This window comes from Castanea sativa, chromosome 1 (genome assembly GCF_040712315.1).
Source record: "Castanea sativa cultivar Marrone di Chiusa Pesio chromosome 1, ASM4071231v1".
Taxonomy (NCBI): Eukaryota; Viridiplantae; Streptophyta; class Magnoliopsida; order Fagales; family Fagaceae; genus Castanea; species Castanea sativa.
In genome coordinates this window covers 87,366,462-87,389,317 of record NC_134013.1, presented here as the reverse complement: position 1 = coordinate 87,389,317, position 22,856 = coordinate 87,366,462, and the positions used below count along the sequence as shown (strand labels likewise).

General features: G+C 34.0%; 3 protein-coding genes across 4 annotated transcripts in view; all 3 read right to left on the bottom strand.

Moving 5' to 3' along the window:
• LOC142618017 (UDP-glucose:glycoprotein glucosyltransferase) overlaps nt 1-8,896 on the bottom strand; it is a 28,542-nt gene extending 19,646 nt beyond the window's left edge. Inside the window, exons 1-6 of the mRNA XM_075790995.1 lie at nt 8,555-8,896; nt 5,492-5,938; nt 5,194-5,347; nt 3,252-3,423; nt 2,308-2,381; nt 3-99 (exon numbers count right to left, since the gene is read on the bottom strand). Of these exons, the coding sequence (XP_075647110.1) occupies nt 3-99; nt 2,308-2,381; nt 3,252-3,423; nt 5,194-5,347; nt 5,492-5,938; nt 8,555-8,721 (1,111 nt within the window). The 5' untranslated portion in view covers nt 8,722-8,896. The remainder of the gene's footprint in view (nt 1-2; nt 100-2,307; nt 2,382-3,251; nt 3,424-5,193; nt 5,348-5,491; nt 5,939-8,554) is intronic.
• A 3,138-nt stretch (nt 8,897-12,034) lies between these two features.
• Nucleotides 12,035-15,120, bottom strand: LOC142621381 (putative receptor-like protein kinase At1g11050). Its single transcript, XM_075794699.1, has 2 exons — nt 12,956-15,120; nt 12,035-12,306 (listed from the first exon to the last, which is right to left on the bottom strand). Exons 1-2 carry the CDS (start codon nt 14,926-14,928, stop codon nt 12,288-12,290), a joined length of 1,992 nt encoding a protein of 663 aa, XP_075650814.1. The 5' UTR covers nt 14,929-15,120; the 3' UTR covers nt 12,035-12,287.
• Nucleotides 15,121-19,020: 3,900 nt separating this feature from the next.
• Nucleotides 19,021-22,856, bottom strand: LOC142622288 (mediator of RNA polymerase II transcription subunit 31-like). 2 transcript variants are annotated; one of them, XM_075795735.1, is made up of 7 exons: nt 22,716-22,856; nt 22,553-22,580; nt 21,831-21,928; nt 20,801-20,897; nt 20,563-20,641; nt 19,495-19,770; nt 19,021-19,293 (listed from the first exon to the last, which is right to left on the bottom strand). In XM_075795735.1, exons 1-6 carry the CDS (start codon nt 22,723-22,725, stop codon nt 19,528-19,530), a joined length of 555 nt encoding a protein of 184 aa, XP_075651850.1. In that variant the 5' UTR covers nt 22,726-22,856; the 3' UTR covers nt 19,021-19,293; nt 19,495-19,527. The 2 variants fall into 2 exon arrangements, with proteins under 2 accessions (XP_075651850.1, XP_075651849.1); XM_075795734.1 differs by lacking the exon at nt 22,716-22,856 and having other exon boundaries at nt 22,553-22,596.

The window sequence follows — 22,856 nt, the reverse complement described above, 5'->3', positions numbered from 1 at the left end:
ACCCTTCAGTTCCCAAACATCAAGAGTATCTGATACTGTTGATGACAATAGATAATCCCTGAAAGCCATTATCTCAGACGTTAGTTCAGGTTTGCGTTCCTGCAAGTGGACAAACCAAAAGGCATCTTTAGTACTATATTGAGTGTGCAGACATTGGAACTTCAAAATCATCTAAACTAATAAAGATAAAACTATTATAAAATTGGTGTTATCAAAATCATCTAAACTAAATAAATTAATAACGATTAAAGTATTATGAAATTGGTGTTATCGTAACAGCAAATTTTTGCAAATGCACCAGATCAAAAGAAAATACAGCTTGAAATCAACTCAGCTTAATGAATTCCTAATTCCAAACATCCTTAAAATAAAATAAAAAAATTATTGTCATCACCCAGGATTCCAAGCATAAGATGCTAATCGTGCACTTAACGTCCTGACATCATATCCTTTCCTCAATCACTATCTCAAAGAGTTTCATCATAGGGCACAATTATAAAGGCTTAGTGCAATGATAGATGCACATTTGAATATCACTTGTATTCTCTCATAGATACCAAAAATATTTATCCTCATAAGTAACAAAATGTTCTTTCTTCCAGTCATAAAGCATCTTCTAATCCTTAAAATCTTGCTAAACATTATTTTCTTTTTCTTTTTCTTTTTTTTTTTCTCTTTTTGTAAGTAAAAATTGTGCTGAATTAAGAAACCACATTATGTCATCATCATCCACAGATTCCCAAGTTCCCACAGGAACTTCAGTTGAGCCATACAACCTTCCCTACTTTTATTTTCTATAGACTTCTTTTGCTTATTAACCTAACTACCTAAGGCAAGGAAACTCTCAAGGCTATGAAATTCAAATCCAAAATTGTAATTCAAACATTAGTATCTTAGATTCAACAAAGCCTTTGTCAAGGTTTACATAATTATAAAAGAAAGCTTTTATTTCTTTCTTTCTTTTTCAATATTTTTTTTAGAAGAAGAATCTTTCTGTCTTTCTTTCTTTGTTTTTTTCTTTTTGTGTGCATGTTTACAAGCTTATCATCGAATTCTAGAATTTTGAATCTTCTTGATGCTTGTCTACCTTATTGGAAATCAGGAGATTGATAACTAAGAAATCTCACTATAATTTTCCTTTTGAACCCACCTCAAAAGGTTAGTGGCACACTATGAAGCATGGGTGCGTTTCGGGATTCGGGTGCGGGTGCGGGACTCGGAAATTTGTAAAAAAGTAAGGTGCGGGTGCAGCGATTAAAAAATTATTAAAAATATTTTTATTTATATTTTTAATATATTGCTAAACATACTTTTTTCACATTATCTAAACATATACCAAATTTAAGAGCAATAGTAAATAATAACTAGAATACAGAGAATGGGAGAAAGCCTAGCTAAAGAGTGAAGGCAGAGAGTCGGAGAGAGGCACAAGAAAAATGAAGAGGGAGAGGGCTGGGTCTTGGTTTTTTTCCAAACGGTGCGTTTGCACCTTTTTTTTTTTTCCGGCCAAGTTAAACGGTTACGCACCTTTTTTTTTTTTTTTTTTGAATTTCGGCCGGTATCAGCCGATTTCGCCGGTATCGGTGTTGCACCCGATACGGACCAATTCGGGCCGAATCGGCCCGATTTCGCACGCGTCAGCCCGAATCGGCGCGAATCGGAGCGTATTGCGCCAAAAATAATATTTTTTTAATGTCCGTCGCGGCACGGACGCACAGGCAGCGGCGTCGCCTGCGCGTCCCCGTGTCGCGCCGCGTCGGACGCGGGTGCGGCGGCCCAAATGCCGCACCCGTGCTTCCCAGGTGGCACAAGCAAGTGCTAGTAGCTTTAAATATCCTAGTATGCGTCATCCAAGAGTACTTCTATAGAAAAACAGAAGGATTAATTTATTAATTAAAAAAAATCACTACATCCATATTTTTAAAAAAGCCAAACTTACTCTTCTAATTTCATAGAGCAAAAAAATGCATCTAGAATTATTCACAGGTACATGATGTATGCTATCAAAAAGGAAAAGAAAAAAGAAATGGTAAAATACAAAAACAAGAATTCACAATCATGATAACTCTTGAGCACCATGATAGCATAAGGCCAATTCCCAGGTTCAACTTCAGTTGAAACATAGATAATACTCCATAAAAATAGATAACAGCATACTGTTCATGAATATACTATCCTAGCGTATATTGTCACACCACCCCCACACACTGATTGTATTCAGGATAAGACAAAGGGTCCTGAAAGTGATTATAATTTCTATCATGAAAATTAATCTGAACAATTTTGTAACATTAAAGGATAACCAACCAGAATTTTAGAGAATATGAACCCTCTAACTTCTTGGCTGAGATCTTCAGTCCGAGGATCCTCTAGAGTGACACCTGCAACTCAAACCATACATTTTTAACAAGTACATTATAAACCAATAAAATCTACTAACCAAAATATGGTAACACATACACAAAATAAAACCTTTTTAGTACTATTATAGGCATCAATATCCCATCAACCTGTTATAAGGATTTTATATTCTGTTTATAAGTGTGTCTGTGTGCAAGACTTAACATATTTATATATCCTAAAGCAATTCGTTCATTGCTGGCAATCTTTTCAAAGAAAAAAAGACTTAACTGAACTCAACTCAACTACACCTTAATCTCAAGTAAATTGGGATCAGTTATGGATACTTATCAACTAATCAAGATCAATTACATGTATTCCTTCCATCATTCTGCAATTACTAAAGTGACACTCTGTGTCACCTTCTATCCAACATATTATTCTTCATCACATCTAATAATGTTATTTCAGATCTCCTCCTAACTCAGAATAATTGGATAGCGGATATATCTGTAGAGGTGTGGGCCAAAAAGACAATGAACATGTGTGCATATAAATATCTATCAAAAAACAAGAACCGTATCAAATACAACTTTGAAGGAAGGAAGCAGCAAGTGAAAGAGTAACTTTAATATTCACAGATGCCAAAACTAACAGCTTCTTTGAATGAATTGAATCAGAAACTGGTCCGATATTATTGACTTTCATGAATTGACTTAACAAAAAAACTGAAAGGAAAACCAAAAAGAATTATTATATAATTTAAGGGGAAGGAATAAAGCACAATCAGTATCACAATAGAAGATAGCATTCCCCAATAAAGCTTGCCTTGGACAAAAAAACTCCAGCTTTTAAAGTTTGAGCATAAGTTGAATGAAAGTGGGGCTACAGCATAAATCAACCATGCTAACCTTTCTTTACTGCACTATCATCCATAGCCTTATATTCCATATTCTTCAAAGCAAGTTCTACACCATAACCGCCCAAGTTCAAGGAATCTCTTGTACCAACAGCACCACAATGGCCAGTTTTTGTTTCACAGCCAGAAGGTAAAACAGGTCTTACAACGTACTTTACTTTTCCCTGGAAGTTATTGAGACAATCTATCAGCAATCATCTTGCAAATATACAAGTATGTAGCAGAAGTGAAGAATCTAGGAGATGGATTATATAGAAATTTAGCTATACCTAAAAAAACTAAATAAAATAAAAATGAGGCTTTAAAAAATTATACGTAACCAAATAAAAAATAAACTAGAAAATAAGCTAATACAATGATGCCAAACAAAACCAAAATGATGAAACAAAGCCAATTATTGAATTACAAAAAAACCTTGACTCTAGGAAATTAAATACAAATACAAACAACCAATTTAACCAATAAGACCTGAAATAAAATCCAAATAAAAATACAATCGACTTCCAAAATTTATAAAAAATAAAAAATAAACTAAAATAGAATAAAATTTTCTTAGTGATTCCCTCATCATTTTCCTCATTAACCAATAAGACCTAAAACAAAATCCAACTGACCAATAAAAATACAATTGACCTTCAAATTTAAATAAATAAAACTAAATTAGAATAAAACTTTCTTAGCACTTCTAAATTCATAAGCAGACTTTGAGATTGATAAGAAAGTCAATCTAACCCTAAGGGGTGGCACAATCTGCAGGGGACCATGTCTCATAAAATGGAGGTTCCCTTAACTAGCTTATCCAAAAAAAGCAAAAGTTAGTCAATCTTCTTCCTCTGTTTTAAGGCTTTCTAGAATCGTATTTGGGCTGTATGTATTTAAGGAAATACCATTATCAAAAACAAGTCAATTTAGTCTGACACGCTAACCTAGAAAAACAAAGCAAAAGCATAAGTAATAAACTTTATTAAAGGGAGGAGGGAAAACAAGGCAGCCCAAGTACTCAAGGAATATACAAGAGCTATACAACAAAAACCTAAAAATTACAAAGAACTACAAAATACAAAAAAGAACTACCATTACCAATGTTCTTAATCCAACTCATCATAAAGAGATCTATGAAAAAAGAACTTCAGTTGAAGCAACAGGGATTCAATCCCTTCAAATGACCAAGAATTATCCTCCGTCCAAATGCACCTCACAAGACAATGAGGAATGGTGTTCCACATGTCCATGCTGTGGCCCTTAATACCACCTCTCCAACAAGCTAGGCAGTCTCTCACTGAGTAAGAAATTTACAAATAAAGAGAAACCATAGACCAAGATCACATGCAATGTCATAATGAAGGTAAAGATGGTTAATAGTCTTCCCCTTCTTTTTGCACATACAACACCAATCAACAGTAGACACCAATCAACAGTAGACAATCTTGAAAAACCTCCTTTACAAAGAAGTAGCAAATAGAAAGTCTAAGACCAAAAATTCTTTGATTGGTAAGTTACAAAGAGAGGAGGTGCTAGTTGAGTTATAGCTCATTGGCATCTAAGACCATAAATACTAGTCAATGCAGTTGCCAGTAGCAGAATTCTTCGCCTTTGATTGGGAAAATTGGGAAATTCCTTCACAAAATTCTAACATTTTGAGCTTCCAAAATCTATAATGTGTTTAGTAATGAATCAACATGTGTTGCTAGATAAATAGGATATAGTCATCAAAGAATATGGAATCTCTTAATGATGATCAGTAAAACAAAACCAAGACATCTTTAAGCTCATGGGAAAAACCACCCATGCCCCTGAATTTCATCTGCTTCCTATGTTACAATCTTTTGCAAATCCACTATAAGAAGTCATTCCAACTACAGAAGCAACAACACTAATTGACTACTGCTTTAACATAAAATATAGTGACAAACTTTTTAACACAAGTAACAGACCTCTTTGGCTGCTTCAACTAGTGTGACATGAAATTTCTTGAAGCAATCAGTTCCAAGAGCACCATAAAGGATGGCAACTGGGCTTCCAGCACTTGAATCAAAATGGATGTGATCAAAATCAAATAGCTCAGGCTGCTGAAATGAATCTCCAGCACTGGCAACCAAGAAATGAGCAAATAATTATGGGGAAGACAGCAATATATGCCAATTATCAGATAATAACAATAATTATCAGATAAATAAAAGAAAAATAAAAACAAGGACAACACATATTTAAAAATGACAGAGCAGAACTTACGGTTCAGTAGGATTACGAAGCCACAATAACATTTCTGAAACATCAAAGAACAGAGACCCACCAGTATCCACCCAACAACATTTTCCACCAGGGCTCTTCGGGTTTACACCAACAAGCAAGGGATCTGATTTTTTATTCTCCAGTTTTGCATTTGTGTCTAAAGCTTCCGCCCCGACATTGTTTGAGATACCCTCATCAGCCAGTGGAAAAGAAGAAAGAGACTCCTCCGCTAGTTGCTGATAAAGCACCAATCTAGGTGATGATGATCTCATCATAAGAGAGAATTCAAATAATGATGCCAATGGTTTGCTTAATAGAGAGTGCCCATGTTCTAATATCTTCTTAAGGCAGCCTTTCGCTGTAGAAGAATCAAGGCTGTCCTCAGTATGAAGCCAGACCTCAATGAAGTCCCAAAAAAGGTCTTTCCATTCTTTAGATAATAATTCACTGTATATAACAAAAAATGAAAGTCATTACAGGATTAAGAAAGGAAATATCTTTACTGAATCTAAACCGAGTGAACAAACAATAGATAAACACTTATTTTCTGTTCCAATTGGGAAATTCTAAACCACCCCCCCCCCCCCCCCCAATAAAAAGGATAAAAAATGCAATCTGTTCATTTCTTTATGCTCACCTTCCAGCACTAACAACCAGAACCCATCTAAGGAACTCCCAGTTCTTCTTGGAGTTGAAGGGCAATTTATTTTAATTCTTAGGCTACATGATTTAATCTGATTTATAGTTTATCTTATATTTCTGTTTGTATGATGTTATTGCTGTGCATTTCATGCTTCCTTGTTATGCTTGATTCTATAATAGTGTTTCTTTAAAATTAAGCAGGGGATTAAATGGGTTTTTTTTTTAATATGACTATTTGGTTGTTTTCTGATGTTACTAATGATAACTTCTACGTTCAGTCCCGGACACACCAGTTAGATCTTGAGCCCATGACCCCACCTTCCATGAGACAGGTACTTTAGTAGGGACTTTATTTCTGTGGGGTCGAATTTGGGGTTTTACACAATGTATTTCCGTTTTTGATTTTCTCCTTTCAGTTTGTATCTCTACTTGAGTTACTTGTATCTATTTTAAGTTTAGAGTGTTCACCATCGTGAACATGATGTCCTTTTTTATGCAATAAATCTTTGATTACCTATCCAAAAAAAGGTACTTTTGGAGGGGAGGGGGGGGGGGGGGGGTGGAAGCATCAATTTACTCTTTTACAGGTCGCAGTACAAAGAAGATTGGTGCTATTGATATGAGGGATTTCAGATGTCAATAAAATTCTTGCTAAAAATTTTGGCAAATAGACAAACACGTGTTAGGGCAGGTCATTTCTAAGACTCAATATGCATTATGGATTCAGTTTTGATAGCTAAAGAATGTTTGGATGGTTGCCAACAATCCAGAATCCTTGGAATTCTTTGGCAATTAATTGGAAGAATATGTTATACATATGGCAAATATGTGAGTTTGGAGAAATATGGAGGCAATGAATTCAGTTTTGCATCTCTACCATCCGCTTTTCAGCATTTATCAATGGAACTCCAAATGGTTTCTTTGACAGTGGTAGAGGAACATGTCAAGGTGATCATCCCCCATTGTTTTTTGTTATGGTTATGGAGGCCTTTAGTAGATTGATAGTGGGAGGTTGTATAGATAGTTTCTCCATATATAATCGCAATAATGAGACTTTGGTGATATCGGCATTTGTTATTTGTCGATGATACTTTGATTTTATTATTTTTTTATACAGATGCCAATCAGATTTGTCATTTAAGATGTGTTTTGTTGTGTTTTACTGCTATTACTGGTCTCAAGATAAACTAGATTAAATCTTATATGATGACAATGGGGATGGTTACATATATGAAAGCTTTGGCTAATACCTTGGGATGTAAGGCATCTTTTCTCCCAATGAAATATTTCCCTCTTGGGGCTCACTTCAAAGCAAGCAGCATATGGGACGGCATTTAAAGAAAATGGAAAAGATATTATTGGGGTGGAAGGAACTTTATCCATCAAAGGGAGTTCTCACATTAATAAAGAGTATGCTCTCTAGTCTTCCTACTTTTTTCTTTTCTTTGTTTCCACTACCTGATATGTTGGCTAACAAAAATTGAAGCAGCCACAACTGGATTTCCTTTCAGGTGGGTTTTTTTTTTTTTATAATGATGAGTAACCCCCTCAAGGTATGGGCCAGTGGAACCACCCCTGAGGGGCAAACCCATGAAGCCTACACACCCCCACTGAGCAGGCATCAGGTATCCTTTGAGTGGCATTGGTGGTGAGCATAAATTCAAAATGGGGTCAAGGAGTTAGAAAAGTTTTGATCTTTAACCCAACTTTTTTTTTTTGGGTTAATGGCTGTGGCATTATATGATAGAAAGGGACTCACTACAGAAGAAGCTGATTAATAGCAAATATGGCGCTAGCTGGGGTGATTGGTGCTCTAGTGTTGTTAGAGCTACTTATGGGGTTGATTTGTGCAAACACATCATAAATGGTTGGAATAAATTTGCCTGTTTTACAAGTGTAGAATAGGTGATGAACCAGCAACAAATATGCGTTCTGTTTACAAAACTGCCAAATTGAAATGATCGAATGAAACCTTGGGCTGAGCTTCATCTTCTTCAAAACTTGCCATCAAGTTAATAAACAGGTCGTGACACAACCCATATAGTCAAATATCCGTCTAGACAACACGCTAACACGAATTGCTAGGAATCCAAATTGTGGAGCCATGTTCACAACATTGAAACAAACCAATTCCAACATAAACTTTTAAACACAACTCCTACCATAACCCATATCAAATTTTAACCAAACTTTCACGTAAAAAAATAATAATAATAATCCACCACCACAGCAATGAATGTTTGAATTACATTTTTTTTGTAATGATTACTTCTTCTTCTTTTTTTTTGGTGATTAATGACACATTCATCAATACCCATTTCATGATTTTGCTAAAAACAACAAGAAATGAAAGCAAAAAACAAAATTCAACAACCAAAAACAATAGAACAAGAACTACAAAAAATGGCAACGTGTACATACCCAGCTTCCAAAAGCAGAGGAGTACCAGACCACTTGGCCCGAACCGCGACTTGAACGTTTTTGGGTCTTCGATTCTGAGCACAAACCGAGCCAATCTCACACAGTCCCAGAAGAACAACCATAAGGATCAAAACCCATAACCCAGATCTACAACGAAGAGTCCCCATTAGAGAGAGAGAACGAAGAGATGGGTCAAAAGACTAGAACTTTGAGGAATGTGAAGGTTGAGAGGGATTCAACATTGAGAATTGGAGAAGAGAGAAATGGATCAGAGAGGCTGAGAGGTGTTTTTGGAGAAACAGAGGAAGAAGAAGAAGAAGAAGACTGAGGAGAAGACTCTGTGAGAGTGAATGAAGGGTTTATGGTATTTTGCTTGGAATGTGGAGGGTGTTTATGTAAATTGGGAATACCACGTCATTAGCTGACGTGGCTGTGTTTGATTGGATGAGTTTTGTAAGATGTGGAAGGGTTTTTGTGGACGAAGAGGAATATACTTTGTTTTGTTTGATCGTTGATGTTCATTCCTCGGAAATTGGAAAATAAAAGACCCTACAAATCTCCCAATATTTTTTTATTAATTAAATGTAAATTTTAATAAATTCGATTATATTTTTTTCTTATACCTTTATGGTTTTACGAAATTTTTGTAAATTTTTTTTATTAATTAAATGTAAATTTTAATAAATTCATTATTAGATTATATTTTTTCTTATATCATCTACGACTTTGCCATCAATCAAATATTTAAGTTTGAAATTTTTATAATATAAAATTTTGCGTAAAATATAAGTTTATAAATCGAATAATAAATAACAATCGATTGGCACGAAATTTGAATATAAAGAACATACAATCTAACTATTATATTTTCCAAAATGAATAATGCTACAACTACAAATTATTTTACAATATTTTAACAAAATGTTGATGTGACCAACATTTTATTAGTTTTCATTTAAACCCTCCATTAATAGCATTTTTTCAATTACCAATAATCACTCACCACATCAGCAATTTATAAAAAAAAAAGGTAAAATAGCTTATATTTTTAGCATTATTCTTTAAAAAATATGTAGCCGTGTTAATTTTGGTATAAAAGGCCATTGGCTACGACCATCAAAAAGCTGAATGGAAAAGATTTTTATGCAACTAGGTCACGTGGATGGTTTGTTGCATAAAATTTTTTGCAATTTGGGTTACATAAAAACATTGCTCGAAAAAAAGTTCATGTACACGTAATTTTACACCCAATTTCATAAAAATTACGCCTAATTTCAGAACATATTGACATGATTGACCATAAGTCTATAAGAATATAGGAAGTAGACAAACAATTTTACACTCATCTTTTTTTATCCATTATCACAACATACTTTAGGGCTTCTTAACATCAACAAAAATCAAAACCACTCAAGGAGATCCCATTCTACAAGGAATCTCTAGCTGTACAGGACAAACTATTCCGGTCATCATCCAGGAGGCAATGTTGGAGGCAGCAATTAAGGCTAGGGAATTGGGTTTTAAACACGTTTTGTTTCTTAGTGATTGTAGGAGAGCTGTGCAAGTCAACAACAACAAAATTACTCCTAGTTGGCAAGAGAAGAGCTTTATGGCTGATTGGTCTCATCTTTTAGCTGCTGATTTTGTCTATCACTCATTGTTTGTCCCAAGGATTGTAGTTATTAATGTTAATTCTCTAGCTAAATTAGCAACGAAAATGCCAATCAACTGCTGTATGGTTAATCAGAACCTTTTGTAATGTTTCCTCTTTCTGGAATGGTATCCAAAAAAAAAAAAAAAACATCAACAAAAATAAGCCTGTTGTAAATTTAAGTGTGTCCAATAGTATTGTTTTGACAGAATGTCCAATAGTATTGTTAATATGCCTTATATAAAGTATAAAACGAGTTTTTTTTTTTTTTTTTAAGTTACACTTACACAAACAATTTTTCTAGACTTCATAATAAGTCACTCTTCAAATAGAGCAATAATGACACTCTCTCCTTGAGATTTATATAAGAAGGTGATATGACACTCCTCAAAACTAGCAAATGAGACTCTTCTTGAAGTTTATAAAAAAGTTGATGTCATCTCATATTGTACCTTCTTTAACGGAACATTTCTTCTTCTTCTTCTTCTTCTTTTTAATTAAAAAGAAATCCTACTCAAATTATTATTATTATTATTATTATTATTATTATTATTATCTTTAATTATTGTTAACTATAATCCTTTTTTGATAGATAACTATAAGAATTTTATTAAAGTAAAACAGAAGAGTAAAAGCTAGGATGAAATACAACAAAATGCATGCTCAGATAACACAATATCAGTAAAAACCTGCGAGACAGAGCCTAAAGCAAAGAGCCAGATAAAGGATTTAAGAGAGATCAATAATCTAAACTGTGCTGCATTGTTAGCTGATCTGGGATCCCAGCTGAAATGAATATTTTGTGAAAGCTTTGCCAACCTTAGTGTATCAGCACTTAACACTGCAATTCTCCATGGGTCTCTTCTCTATTCTGCTTCTGAAGGTTAACTATAATCCTTTTACTAACTTAATTATCTTCTTCCATTATAGCAGACTGAATATAGTCTGCATTAACCACAACAACAATGATTCAAGAAACAGTCCTCATACCAAGCCATAGAGATTCTTTATAAGAAGAAAAAATGACAACAAAAGTACACAGTTTTTTGAATCACAAAAAAATTACTCTCTCTCTCTCTGATTAATGATTCTATATATATATATAGAGACATAATTATTCATCAATTTAAGCATCAAAGGATCAATGTCCAGACTACACCAGTGTTCATTTGATGATCCTTTTTGCATATGTTCATTGTCCACGTCAACAATGCAACCAATTGATTCATCAATATTGAAAAGTAAAACTATGTATATAAATATGCAATAAAACAAATGCAAACTCTTGTTTTCCACCACTAATTAAAAAAAATTAACACCTCATGTTTTCCACCATTTTTTTAAAAGTAAATGTCACAAACATTATCTTGTTATTAAAACTTTTCAACTAAGTTATTATGAAAATCGTTGTTTGAAATGTGAGATTTGGCCCTGTGATCGATTACCCCCCTCCAAAAATAAAAAATGAAAAAATAAAAAGAAGAAGAAGCAGGAGGAGGATAGTACGTTTTGAATTCCAAGTGCTTGATGTTGTCTCTTTCTGCTCAACAACAAATTCAACTTGATGTTCACTTGTTAAAGCATTTGATGGGAATACAAACAATTTAATCATATAAATATTCGGGTTCGTTAATTGTTCTAATCATCATCCATCTCCCCAGGCTTTCATTTTACCTGTGAAATTGATTAAAATGATATAGGGGTTTTTCTATACTGCATTATAAAACTGCATTATAAAACTGAAAAAAGAAAAGAGAAGGAAAAACTCTCTCTCAAAACCCTTCTCTACAAAAAAAAAAACCTACTGAGCTTGCTGCACTACAACAAAGTGGTCAATGATTTCCATTTCCAAATGATAGAGGATTACTTATGCAGGCTATCATAGCCTCAATCTATAATTCATTGTAACAGAGAAACTCTAACCTTGTATGTACATTTCAATACAGAATCTTTACAAGCTTGAACTGCTATCTAAATTCAGGTTTAGTTTTTACATATTTCCTTAATGTACAGAAAACCTATTACAAGAAGAAAGAAGTGGAAGTGTGAAATCTTCCAAATACTCAAACCCTACTGAAGTGCTCAACTCTCTCTGGCAAACCTGTGAAATGCAACGACCATTAAGCTTGCGACTTCCCTTTGATGACAAATGGTTCTTGAAGTCAAAACAACACAGTCAATGGAAGCTTCATAAAGAAGAAGAAAGAAAGAAAACAAACCAAAAAATTTTGCAATTGAATATGTAAAAGTACTTATAGCAAGGTTACAAGTGATTTTCCTTTTCAGTGAGATCCCAACTAGTCCTTACATTTTCACACAAGAAGGAAGAATATATGAGAAAATAAGATATCCTTCATGTAAGATGCTAATTGTTGAATTCTGAGTTCTCTCTTGTTTTCCCTCCAAGTTAAGTTTGCTTCTTGGCACAGATACTGTTTGCTCATGCCCATCTTCAAATTCTTTGATTGTGCTGCTAAGTGATAAGTCTACTTGCCTCTATTTTCAGGAGGTATATACTATGGCTATCAACATTGCCTTACAACTTTATGAATATAGTCAACCCTTCACCTATATAGTCTGGTATGGCCTCCTAGAACCAGTATAATGCTCTTTGGTCATGACCAATATATGCATTTAAATGCTATAACATAATAATCCACGCAAGGAATGGCCTCCATGCACATGGCTTCCACCTCTCTACAAACTTTCAGCAGTCCATAAATTGTTAAAACTATAACTTTCTTGATTACCTGAGCATGTCTTTGCTATTTAATCGTGGCCCACTTAGTGCTGGTGATATGCTGAAATTATTACCATTGCCAGAAAACGATGGATGCCCGAGAGGCGTTGGCCTATCTGGAATTGCCGGAACCTCAATATCTCCTTCCAACATTTTAAGTGCATCCAAAATGGTTGGCCTCAAAGCAACCATCACATGAGCACACAAAATTCCAACCATCACAAATCTCTCCATTATGCTCTTCGGATTCGAATTCACAGAATCGTCATTGTTTGACAGAGAAGCTTCTAAAGCCTCTCCCACTTTTCCAGCTTTTACCAAAGACCAAGCCCAATCTGTTATCAGAAACGCACGCGGTGATCCTGATGACAAATCAAGAGCTTTTCTCCCACTCATTATCTCCAAAACTACCACCCCAAAACTATAAACATCACTCTTCTCAGTCAGCTGTCCATAAAGTGCATATTCTGGGGCCAAGTACCCGTGTGTTCCAGCCACTCTGGTTGTGAGATGAGACTGACCCTCCTTGATCTGCTTTGCAAGCCCAAAATCTGCCACTCTTGCTCTCATATCTGCATCCAAAAGTATATTTGTGGCCTTGATATCTCTATGATATATTGCAGGCTTCACTCCATAGTGCAAATAAGCCAACCCCTTGGCAACATCCAAGATTATGCTTTTCCTTTGAGGCCATGTCAATGGTGTCTTCCCCATTCCACCTGTGCCCGACGGAAACAAATAGTCATCAAGATTGCCATTAGGCATGTAATCGTATACAAGGTACCTTTGACTTCCCCTCTCATCATACTCCTCGTACCCATCAACCACACAACACCCTCTAAGTGGAACAAGATTCCGGTGCTTCAAATTGCTAATAATCTCAACCTCATTGCAAAACTCAGCATCTCCTTGAAAATCAGACTCCACAACCTTCTTCACTGCAACCACAGTCCCATCCACTAAGGCCCCTTTAAAAACCATTCCAAATCCACCTTGTCCAATAAAATTCTTCTGCGAAAAATTATCAGTCGCCTTCTCAAGCTCCTCAATTTTGTACCAGATTGACCCGGTATTTGGCCTCACTCTTAACTTAGACCCTTGTTCCTCCAAATCATGACCGTACCTCAAATTAGACCCCTCACCCTTCTTCCTCCTCCACCTCCTATCATACCAAAAATACATCCCCAACAAACAAAACATAACCGCAACAGCAACCCCAGCTCCTGTTAACCCAAAAACAAGCCCCGAATGACCCTTACCCCCCGAACCCTCTTCTGAATTAAGTTCTAAACCAAGAGGACATGTCAAAACACCATAACTCTCAGGTCCATATTCATTAACAATACCAGCAGCATAAAGAACAGCCAAGTAAAAGCAATCAAGAGCTTTAGGCTGAGAGGTATTACCATCTATAGCAATCAATTCTTTCTGAACCTGGTACCCAGCTGAGACACAAGCAGCACAGGAAGTGAGATCAGTGAGGTCAGACTTGCAACCTGAGTCCAAAGCAGTAGTGGGTCCAAGTTTATTGACCCAATCTTTGGTAGTCTCTATGTGGGCACATACGTTTGGTGAAATCACAAACTGAAGAGGATCGAGGCAAGAGGAGACAAGTGTGGTGGGGAGTGAAAGTGCGGTGATATTGGATTGTAAATCATTGAGACAAGAAATGGAAGTTGGGAGGTCAGGGAGGTTGAAAAGTGAGGTTTCTTTGAGGCGTTGGGCAAGGCCTATGGCAAAGAGGGACAAGAGGGTTTGACAACACGAGGCTGTCATGGTTATGTTTTCGGCAGATGTGACGTTTATGGTTTCTGCGGGCTTTAACTTTTGGCAAAGGGATTGGTTCCATGGGATTCTTAGGACATAGCTAAGATCCATTGGACATGTAGCGGAGGTGTTTGAATCTGCTGAGGTTAATAAAGAGACAGAACATAATAAGAATGAAAGAAGCAACAGCCCAGAATTAGCAACAAGATTCTTCATGGTTGTTGTGTGGTGTGGTGTGGTGTGGTGTGTGTACTTGGATTCTGATTTCAGAGAGATATGGGTTATTAACTAGAACTGGAATAAAGGGGTGGCAGCCATTGATGATTCTTACAAGAGTTTAAGGTTTAAGATTATTTTTTTTTGAGAGAGAGAGAGAGAGGCAATTCAGTTTTGGTCAAACACACTGGCTTATCATCAGCCAGCAGTTCATCTGTGGCTGCTGGGAATGGTGTCAGTGTCATACTATTTGCACATGTGGTGCTTTGTTTTGCGTAAAAAGTCAAAAGATTACTTCCCCACCGAGTTACTGTCACTCTAGAGGACGTACAAGGTTACCTACTACTACTGCAAACCTTTCTTATCGGACGATTCTGCCGAGGAAGAATCTAGCGGATTTCACTCCATGGCGATGCAGCAAAAAGTAAATAAATATAAGTTCCGCACACATTAACCTATTCATTCTTTTTAAAATATTTTCTTAAAAATTAAAAAAATTGTTAGTACTCTTTTAATTAAAAAAAAAAATTAATTATAGTATACCTTTAAGACATATATTAGTAAAATTCATAGACATATTACAAACACTAAAATATTAATATTATAATATATTTTGAATTAATATTTATATTGAATTACATGTTTTTTATATTCTTAAGATCCAAGTTAAATTTCGTTCAAATTAGATGGTTTTGAGCATTCGATTTATAAACTTATTTTTTTGCGTAATTTAATAATATAAAATATTTGAATTTAAATATTTGAAATGATGATATAACTATTGACTTTCAATCTTCTTAAACTTTTGTAAACGTGGAGAATATAATAAGAAAATTTAATTAATAATAGATTTGTCAAATAACAAAGTTTAGTTATAAAATTGAGTGTAGCATAATGTTACAACCTTACTTAATATCTTTTTATTGGATATGCGTCTTTTTTATTCCTCATGCTTACAAAATTTTTAGAAAATTTAAAATCAATAATTATGTCATCAATAAGTTGTTTAAATTGTAAGTTTTTGTAATTTAAAATTATGCATAAAATATAAGGTTATAGATCATATAGCAAATAACATCCGAATGACACAAAAGTTTACACATGTATTAAGAATGTAAAAAACATGCAACTCAATTATTGGATTTTCAAAATATACAGTAATGTCTTATACTACAACTTATTTTGTAACTAAATTTTGACTTTTGTCAAAATTCACAGCAAATATAAAGATATAAGAAGAGTTTGTAGTCATAGACTACAAACAAAATTTGTTCATAAACATATACTTTTTTGACTTAACTAGACCAATTTATGAATACTAATTTTAGAATATATGACTAGTGTCATTTTATATGTCATATCTTTTTTTCATATTAAATTTTGGTTACTCTATAAGTTAAGAAAAAGAAAAAAAAAAAAAAATATATATATATATATATATATATATATGTCCAGTTGTGATTAATGAAACATTAAATAAAACACTAGAAATTTTCTTTTAGAAAAAAAAAAACACAAAAAATGAAAGAAATAATTTTTATTCAAATTTTACTAGATAAAGTTTAAAAAGTTACACGATAATAAAGAGTAGTAATAATTGGTAAAATTTCAGAGTCTTTCAAGCACGTTAACAAATTAAAGCTTTTATTAATGGGATGTCCTTGTCCACTGGTTGAGGACGCATCTTGATCTTTGCGGAACAAAATTGGGATTGGATCTGGTAATTGACTAATTGGTCATAGCCTCATAGGAGAGAGGGTCTGAATGAGACATCAATATATATATATATATATATTTTTTTTTTTTTTGGATGATTTGAAGATATCATTCCTTATTATATTTTATTACTGGTTAAGCCGGCTATGGACTCTGGTTACGACACGTAAAACGCGTTACAGCCGCATGGAAAAAGCTATATACTTTTTATCTTTTTATTTTTTGTAAGAATTTGAATTTAAAAGAAGAAGAGAGAGAGGTAAAATTAGATATTTATATCTGTTTTAAATTAATATTTTGTTTGAAGTAGACTTGTCGGTAGCTTATGTCAATAATTTGAGACAAAAAGTTAAGCTTATTTTCAAAAACTAAAACTTAAATTATTTAAAATGATTTAGAGATAAAAAATAGCGTATAACCCACAAATACCACATAAAATAAGTAAAAAGTTAACTTATAATCAAATACTAAACACACCCTAAAATAAATCGTGTTCAATGGGACTTAAAAAGAATGATATTATATTTGGTAGATAAGGGATGGTCTCATTTGTGCTCTCAACTTCAATTGCATGTAGTTGAAATTGAACTTGATCAAAAAACTGGGTAGCTTTTTTAACGACTAACTTAGATGAGTTTAATTCTTTTTTTTTTTAATTTAAAAAAAAAACCCTTAGATGAGTCTCATGGCGATACCTCTTTACTTGTTACCAACCACAAGGAATTGCTTATTTGCATCCTTAAAAAAAAAAAAAAATCACAACCACAAAGAATTGCTTATTTTACAAAAATGGATCATACACCTCTATCGAGAAGCCAACAAGTGTGTTAATACATTTTTGTAGAAGGGAAGTTAAACGACAAGATTTTGTAATTTTTGAATATCCACCTGATGATGTTATGTGACAAAAATCATGCTCACATCATGTCATTAGATTCTAACGTAAAATAATAACAAAATGTTTAAGTTGTCACAAATCTAAACAATTAACTCTTTACTCTTATGATTCTCAACAAAAAAAAAAGAAAAACTCTTAACTCTTAGGTTAAATTCAAAAGTCTAAAAACTAAATTAAGTTGCCTTCATCAAAAGCCAAAAGGGGAGGGTCAAGAATCCAATTAGTTTAACGAATAAAATCTCGTCATCAAATAAGAGACTCTACTTTGAATTGCACATATAAAAACAACAAAAATAGAAAGAAACTACCCATTAGCATTTTATCCTAATGGTAAAAAAATAAAAATTAAAAAAATGAGGAAAGGAAGGTACTTTAGCCGACTGAATTTAGCAATGGATTCAATGAGCTTATCGCATGCCAAGTCAAACACATGGAGGATATACTGCCAAAAAAAAAAAACCTTTGACACCAAAGGGGCAACAACTATGAAAAGGAACTGAAATATAGTGGTCTTCCAAGAAACTATCACTCCTGGACCTAACTCATTGACAATTGAAGTTTTAATGGGAAAATATTTCCCTTGCTTTCGACTTTGGGCCATGTTTAGTTGAGTGGAAGACTTCCTTTGCCATGTGGGTGACTTTGAATTTCTTAATTCTTAGTAAATTTCCATCGAAGATAAGTGCGTTTCAACACGAAACAAAACTAATTGGCTAATTGCAAGTTAAGCTAACCATAATTTACTACCAAAACAAACAAACAAAAAAATAAATTAAAAAAATCAAATATTTTTGGAGGAAATGATACCAACAACAATATTCACAACATTTTTCATAATATTTGATCTAACAAGCTTTTACTTATTTTTATTCGAGTCTACCACTAACATCATTTTTTTACTTACAAAGAATAACTTTCAGTATCAGCAATTATGAATTTTTTTGTGACTCGAGAGTTATTGATATTTTTGACTCCTTGTTTCATGTGATAGACCTTGGCAGAATTGCTTACAATAGTCCCAATCATTAGTTGAAGAGATCCAAAAAGGCAAAAGCACATGCCTATGCATATAACAAATTGTATATTATTATTATTATTTCTGTTTGGGAGAGGGGGTTGGGGGCAGAAGTAATGTTAGGGATACAATATTTTTCACAATATTGATATGGCCTGTTGTGAGTGGAGCAACACCACTTTCACTTGAGCCTATTATTGGCACTATTTTTATTGTATACCAATAACAATAAGTCATGTCAGCAATTGTGAAAATAATGAAAAAAATGTTATATGCCTAGACTTATTGGGAATTCAAGTTGTAACACCACCCAATAAAATAACATTAACCACTTCTGAGTGAGCATCAGAGCCTTTGGAGACAGCTTATAGTCTTATACGTTATAGGCTTTTGCCACGTACTTTTTGCACTACTTCACCTTATGTTTTGGGCAAGTACTTTGGTTCACCAAAAAGAAAGAGAATTTAAGGAGCATTAAATTTTTAAATGCAAATGATAATTATTCTATCTACCACCCTCAATACACTAATATGAAAGCTTGAGAATTCTGGTTACAAGTATCAAAATTCATTTGGAATCAGTGCCTATCCTGCTTCAACTTCAACCCAAAGAAAAGGAAGTATTACCTTGAAAATTATTATTCCCTTTCTTTTCCCTCCTTTGACAAAAGGAAAAAGGCCCTTCATTTCCATCCTACACATCCATGATAGATGATAGCATATGTCAAACTTCTTACCTGTAATGAATTTATATATGAATCAGTATAACTGGGGGTTGACACAGCTTCATTTAACTAAAAGAAAAAAGGAAATTCACTTTTTTTATATTTTGCTTGAGGGGGATTTGAACCAAGTTCTCCACAAAGAGAACCTGTAATGCTACCAAGCTACAAGACTCTTGGCAACATAGAAAATTCATTGTTAAATTTGCCCCTTACCTAGCTAAACCAAAGATAAGAACCATGCTTCCTCTATCTATCCACCCCACTACTTATCTCCTGTACCGTAGCAGTTGCGCTGGATGTAACAGCAATGGATGATTCAGGAGGATCAATAGGAGCAGTAACAGCAATGGTTGTAGGTGGTGTGGATGGTGGAGAAACAGAAGCTGGAGTTGCAGCAGCAGCTTGAAGTTGAGACTTTGATACAATGTGTTTCAGCCTGTTGTTCTTAAAGTTCTTCCAGAAGTAGAATTGCTGCCTATGCACCAACTCCTGCCAGCTCCAGATAATTTTCAAACTCATTAGCTAATTTACATGAAAGAGTTTATAGTGTCAATACAAATGGAAAAATACATTTAATTTCATTGACTGTTATAAGTCACTTTCATTTCAACCCAGAAACTCAAATTCATTACTCTCTTAATACATACCAACAAGTGAAATCTAATAAATATAAATGTCCAAGATTTAGGAGATGCACTTAAGACATTGTGTCAAAACTTAGCAACTATAAGGAAAAAAAAAAATAAGAAAGAAAGAAGGTTTGCCACTGCATTTATCTGATTAGGTAGACATTTTTCTACCTATAGGCCATAATAGATAACTATATAAACATAATAGCCAGGAACTCAATTTATCATTATTTATTTCCCCTTTTGTGCATGTGTGGTGGTGAGGTGCAGGGGAGAAGGCATAATTTCATTCCTTAGCTAGGTTGAGGGTAAACAGACATCTCTGTGGATATGAAAGCATCGTGTTGCCTCTCTCTCTCTCTCTCTCCTCTCTCTCTCAGTCAGGAATCAAAAGTGCACTTATCATTCTTTTTGCAAAACTTAAAGTGACCACTTGTTCCCTAGCTTAAGCCCTATAATGGAATCAACATCAACAAATAAACTACTTATGTAAATGAAACCATCAATTTGATCCTCTGTAGGTGAAAAATATACAACCATTATTGAACCAATTAGTTGTTCCAAGTAAAAAAAAAAATCGACTTTAAAAAGTCACTCTGTTGCTCAAGATACAAAATAAGTGGGGTGGATGTCCAGAAAGTCAGACCCTAACCTTGTTGCCTGGATGTGCCATTGAATTGCGGAAGTTTGCATTTTGGAGAAGTTCGAGAAAGTACAGGCAATGTGGATACCTGATACAATCCTAGGAAGTAAGTATATGTATTTGGATGTCACAATATAATGATATATTTAAGACCATTTATCGACAGAATCAGACAATAAATAAGCAGTTTGCTCAGATTTATTTCAAGCCTAATGCTACAGTTATTAGATAAGTAGAATTAGCTCACATTATAAATTTTGCATACTCTGGTCGTTGCCAGTACTGAAGGTATCTCAAGTAGCCAATAAAAGCTTCATCCTCAAAATAGCGATTTTGAGCCAAATCTGCATCAGAAATGAAAACCATTCTCAGGTGCTTGGCATTTATAGCATAAAAGGCTAAGTATTAATAATTGGCATATAGAATAAACAGCATACTAATGTTGCAAGACAAAATGCTTTTGTAATTACTTTCTGAATTTGCTGCTATCACCATTAATAAATATTAAGAAAATTATCCATATCAGTAACCTCTATGCTTTATCACCATTACCTTTTATAGGAAGATGCGAGTGAGATGCAAGACAAGCACATTACTTTCTCTGCGTCCATCTTTCACCACACTAATCAATAGGTTTTTATTTAAAAACTTGTGAGCAGTAAAGATACATATAGAAGTTCCTTTCTGTCAAGTAGGCACTACCTAAGCTAGTCATATCACCTATGCTTATAAATGCAAGACTTGCTTAGGAAGGCAAATGGCCAAGGCATCATCTGGATGTCTTGACAACAGAATTGAGAGGGGGGGGGGGGGTGTTTGATGCAATGATGAGTTTATTGTCCACATTGTGAACAACAAAGATTTAACACTTCATGACTCCGCAATTTGGTTCAAATAGCAAGGAAAAGTTTTAGATTGATGTGACATTGATGGTCAATTTTTGATTCAAACAGAAACAGGAAGTTGATAAACCATGTCAGTCTTGAAATACATAAATGCTAATGCTCTTTATACTATTTACAAAATAAAATCTAAAACATATTCTTTATTTTCACTAAAGAATTTGACATTCCATACAGATTTTAATTGCACGTGCGTAAGGTATGGATTTCATTCGGATATAAATATTTTCAAGCCATTTACATGATCATTCAACCACAATATGTGGATCTCCAAATGGGTGCTTTCTATTCCATTTCAAATGAGAGTATCCTCATGCCTAAAGTATAACACCACTACAATACTAAGTGAATTTCACATGAAAATAACCAACTTACAGTGTATGTAAGTAGGATTAGCTAGACACTGGACAAATTCAAGTTCAAGCAAAAATCTCTGCCTCCCATCATCAGGATCTTTATACAAGCTTCTTGGCCTGAAATTAAGACACCATATCAGTAGTGTACTTGATTGTTTTGAATAAAATTCCCGTTCATATAAAATAATAATAATAATAAATAAAGATATCTATTATTAAGTAGGACAAGTAAAAAAGACATTTTTCACATTCCTACTAAAGGTTATATCCAATGCACAAAACTCTCATTTTTGCGAGTTTTGAAAATGTTAATTTGTAGGTTAATAAATCATTATTATAATGGTTTTCCATTTTAAAAGTATAAAAAAACTTTCACTTTCTCAAATCCCAAATAATATAATAACTAAATAAAATATTGAGTTGAGATTAAGGCATTCTTTTGTGTGTTTGTTTAATAGATATGATACGATCTAAAATCTATGGCGTGTGTTTTATGATAATTGCTCTTTAACGTCGCTCCAAAACATCAATTTGCTTCTTTTTGTCAAAGGTGGGATTTAAAACTCAAGTCCTTATTCGACAATAAAAAAACTTTACCAACCGAGTTAGAATTCTTGTATTTGACACATAACTCATGATATATATTTCAATTTCTTTCCTTTTCACACCATTTCTTGGCAACCAAACACAACACACATTTTACACATACAAAAAAGTGAAAAGAAGTTTAGAGATACTTACGAGGTTGAAATAGCTGTGTCCTCACTTTCTGCATTGGAAGCCATGAAAAAAAAAAAAAACCTCAACGTCAACCACAACCCAGAAAATAAACAAACAAACTAACTAACTAAAAGTTCAGAATAAAAAAAACTGCCTTTTTATATATAAAAAAGAGTTTACATACCAGATGACATCCTCAAAGATTGTAGCTTTTTCGAGGAAACCGATGTTGGAGCAGTGTAAGCTTTGTTTGGTAGCTGAGAAAGATGGAAATGGAGAGTTTAAAATGTTGTCTAGCGTTGCCGTTATTGCTTTCGTGATTTTG